The sequence below is a fragment of the Pundamilia nyererei genome, unplaced genomic scaffold, assembly GCF_000239375.1.
Source record: "Pundamilia nyererei isolate P.nyererei 1_Seehausen unplaced genomic scaffold, PunNye1.0 scaffold00013, whole genome shotgun sequence".
NCBI lineage: Eukaryota > Metazoa > Chordata > Actinopteri > Cichliformes > Cichlidae > Pundamilia > Pundamilia nyererei.
In genome coordinates this window covers 2,884,570-2,888,022 of record NW_005187414.1, presented here as the reverse complement: position 1 = coordinate 2,888,022, position 3,453 = coordinate 2,884,570, and the positions used below count along the sequence as shown (strand labels likewise).

At 39.6% G+C, this 3,453-nt stretch overlaps 2 protein-coding genes across 4 annotated transcripts in view; both read right to left on the bottom strand.

Annotated features, from left to right (window-relative positions):
* The window catches only part of LOC102206140 (cholesterol 24-hydroxylase-like), a 3,068-nt gene extending 1,082 nt beyond the window's left edge, over positions 1 to 1,986 (bottom strand). Inside the window, exons 1-5 of the mRNA XM_005724869.2 lie at positions 1,719 to 1,986; positions 1,571 to 1,648; positions 1,336 to 1,417; positions 950 to 1,023; positions 349 to 435 (exon numbers count right to left, since the gene is read on the bottom strand). Coding sequence (XP_005724926.1) covers positions 349 to 435; positions 950 to 1,023; positions 1,336 to 1,417; positions 1,571 to 1,648; positions 1,719 to 1,867 — 470 coding nt within the window. The 5' untranslated portion in view covers positions 1,868 to 1,986. The remainder of the gene's footprint in view (positions 1 to 348; positions 436 to 949; positions 1,024 to 1,335; positions 1,418 to 1,570; positions 1,649 to 1,718) is intronic.
* The window catches only part of LOC102206432 (cholesterol 24-hydroxylase-like), a 44,948-nt gene that overhangs the window by 23,870 nt on the left and 17,625 nt on the right, over positions 1 to 3,453 (bottom strand). The gene's annotated exons all lie outside the window — the stretch shown is intronic.

The following is a 3,453-nucleotide window of genomic DNA, read 5'->3' as shown; positions in this document are numbered from 1 at the left end:
AAAAAAAAAAAAAAAAAAACACGTTGCATCTGTAAAACTGACTATGATACCTTACTAATAACATCCAGGGTGACACAGTTGAGAAGATGGAGCATATTAGCTTCTGTTTTACTGTCAGCAAGCTCTGCAAGTTTATCCATCAGTTTCTCTGCCCTCTCATTGAAGGTTCCCATTAGACCTCTCAGATACCTGGGAAAAAAAGGTTTGAGACAGAGGCACAGCGACTAAAGGATTATCAACAACACTGATTTATATCCAGTATGACTGTAAATACTGGATAAACATAACATAAACAGGTAGCTCAGCAGACACTTCTTTCTGGCACGTTGCTATAATTTCATAACTCACAGGCTGCTGAACGCAGGGTCCATGATGCGTCGCTGTTTGTACCACTGCTCATGATCTCGTGCTGTTATCAGACCATTTCCAAAGAACCTGAAACCCACCCAAAAAAAACAGCAACAGGAGAATTAAACATAGCAAAATATGATTTTCACTCATTACACTGTCACAAAGCATGCTTTCTATTATTTTCACAGTTATATTACTGCTAGCATAGGTACACAACATGGTAAGATACTTCAAGATTCAAAGTGTTTATTGTCATGTGTCACAAGAGAAAGGCATTTCTTTGTGCAATGAAATTCTTTCTTTGCTGTCCACCCACAGATGCCGATTAATATATACACAATAGAAGTAGAACATATAAATACAAATAGTACAAATAAATAGCTGAAGACAGAAACGGAGACAAAATATGGAGATTTGAAACAGATGTGTGCAAAAGAGCTATAGCTTATATTGCTGAGTTTCATTTAGTTGGAACGATAACGGATGGTTATATAAATACAAAAGCCCAAAATTACCATGACATTCATGCCCATGATGACGGAATGAAAGTCTGACCACAACTATATAACTAAAAGAAACAGATAATGTGATACATCACCTTTGACCAAACAGGTTGAAGAGTCTTTTATAGGCAAACTTCTCTTTAAGGTATTTTGGGGACATCAGGATTTCCTGAAACCAGAAACAAAATGACACAAAATTCTGACAAAGAAGAAGAAGAAGAAGAAGAAGAGGGCTTTAAATGTGAACAAGTCCCCAAAAGGCCAGTAGCTGGCACTGTTTATTAGCAGGGACCTCTGCCAACAGGATTGATGGGTGCACTTTCACACACAACAGGTTTGTTGCACTGTAGTCATTTTAAACTGAAACAGCAGAGATACACAGGTACTGCTAATCACAATAATTCACAGATTTACAGAAATAGACCCTTTATTACTGACACCTGTGTACTGATGTGAAAACAGTCAGGTGACAAGTGTTTACCTTGGTGGCCTCTGGACAGTACGTACACAGTGAAACGTAGTGAAGCATATTTATCCTGTAAACAGGTCCATACTTCTCGGCCCTGCAGGTGACATCTTAATTAGATCTTTTAAAGGCGAATGATATTAATACTGTAATACAAAGAGTACAGTAAGAACTGCAATGTATTTGTTATATAGGCAGAAATTTATCCCCTAACCCCATTTTTCTTCATAAAAACATCGTTTTTTTTTACCACTCCAGAAATCTGTCGTGTATAATTCCGTCATTTTTCATCGCCTTCAACATCGTTGGTGAGTGTCCGAAGAAAAAACTGAGGAGGAAACAGCGAGTTACTCTCAAGTAACGTCCGCATAACTGCTTCAGCCGACGACCTTTCCTACCTGTCCCTCGGCGGCCCGGGGATGTGGTCATACTTCATATGAATGTATTTAATGTACAAGCAGTAGCCAAGAAACGCAATGACGAGCAGAAAGAAGAGAAACGTAAGTGCCCGAGCAGCCAGGCTCAGAAGCAGGCTGGAAAGTGCCATCCTGGAAAATGTCCCGGAGACGTCCGTGTTAAAGGTGCGTAACAAGTGTCCCTTGACAGTTCGCTGACTTCTGCCGTGTGATTGGCCCAGGAGCTTTAAAAGGTAGTGGGTGTGTGAGGGGAGGTCAGTGGTCTTCTGTGGGAAGTTCCAGACCTTTGGAGATTAATTATTAGATCTGCAGTCTGCAGATCTAATAATTTATTATGGTAGGTGCCCGTTTTTAATGCGTGCTGCTGGACTTATTAGTGTGAACACGAGTTTTAATGGAGGAATCAATCAAGCTCTAGATCGACTGCGCGCGGGGAAATCGATCAATATTGTAGGTATATTGAGTGTTTGTTTTATATCTGTGATTTTGAATCGTTTAATAAAACTGATGTTTTATTGGATAACATTTTAATCGATAGTCTTGATCGTGTTTTGCAGCTGTTGTTGTGCTGCCTCTGCTTTAAGTCAGGTTTCTGTGCAGGAGCTTAGCGCCCCCATGTGTACACTGTTGGTAATTGCATTAAAAGAGCAAGTTGGGTACATAAGAAATCACTACACCGCAAACACAAATAACATCACACTGACAAACATTAAAGTTTCAGTTTTATTTTCATTTACATAAAACCTGTGCTTAAATTAGTTACAGACACTAAAGCTTCTGTGGTTCAATGGCTATGAAAAAGCAACTACATAATATAAACTAAAAAATATATATCAGCAGTGTATAAAAGTAACAAATGGCAATACCTTAGAGACCAGTGCCCCTCAGAAATGTTTCTATATACTGACTATTGTAATGGGTGGCTCTGAAGTGTAGTGGTTAACACATTTGCCTATCAAGCAAAAGATCTGGTCATTCGCACAGACACACGACTCCTTTTGTTGTTGCATCAGAAAGGATTTCTTCCTCTTCTTTTTCCTGCTTCCTTTAGTAGTTTCCAGACCATCTGCCTCCACCTCATTCCATCCCTAGGATCCTCTTCTGTCACACCACCTCCACCAGTCATAGTCCCTACATTTTAAGTTCCTACTCTCACCTCCACACTCCTACCTTCTCTCTCTCTCTGCCTCCAAACATACCTTCCCCTTTTACTCTTCCTTTGTCTTCAGCCAACAGCAGCACAGTTTCTACAGACTCCCTGTTGGCCAACAAGTAGTTTTATATTCATTATTGTAATAAATAAAAAACACGACATAACTTCATATGAATATGCTATGTATTTAAATCACACCATTATTGTTTTCATTACAAGGTTTTCTTCTTCTTTTTTAAGTGACAGTTTTAGATATGAATAAAAGCCCAGTTTTACTCTATAGACTACTATGACCTCTTCTAATGTATTGGTGCTTTATGGCCATTTATTCTTTTTATTCCCTGTGAGCGAAAGAGCAAATTACTCCACTCTTAGGTCTGAGCATTCCAGCATCCAGGATGTCAAAGGTCTGTCCCGGCACAAGAGTGAAGTCAAACCTCTGGAGCAGTTTGGCCATCACCACTTTAGCCTCCATCTAAAAACCACAACAGCGCCCACAGAGATGAGTCAGTGTGTTTATAGGTGAGCAGGTCTTCATGTTGACTTACGCTGTCATCCTCACCT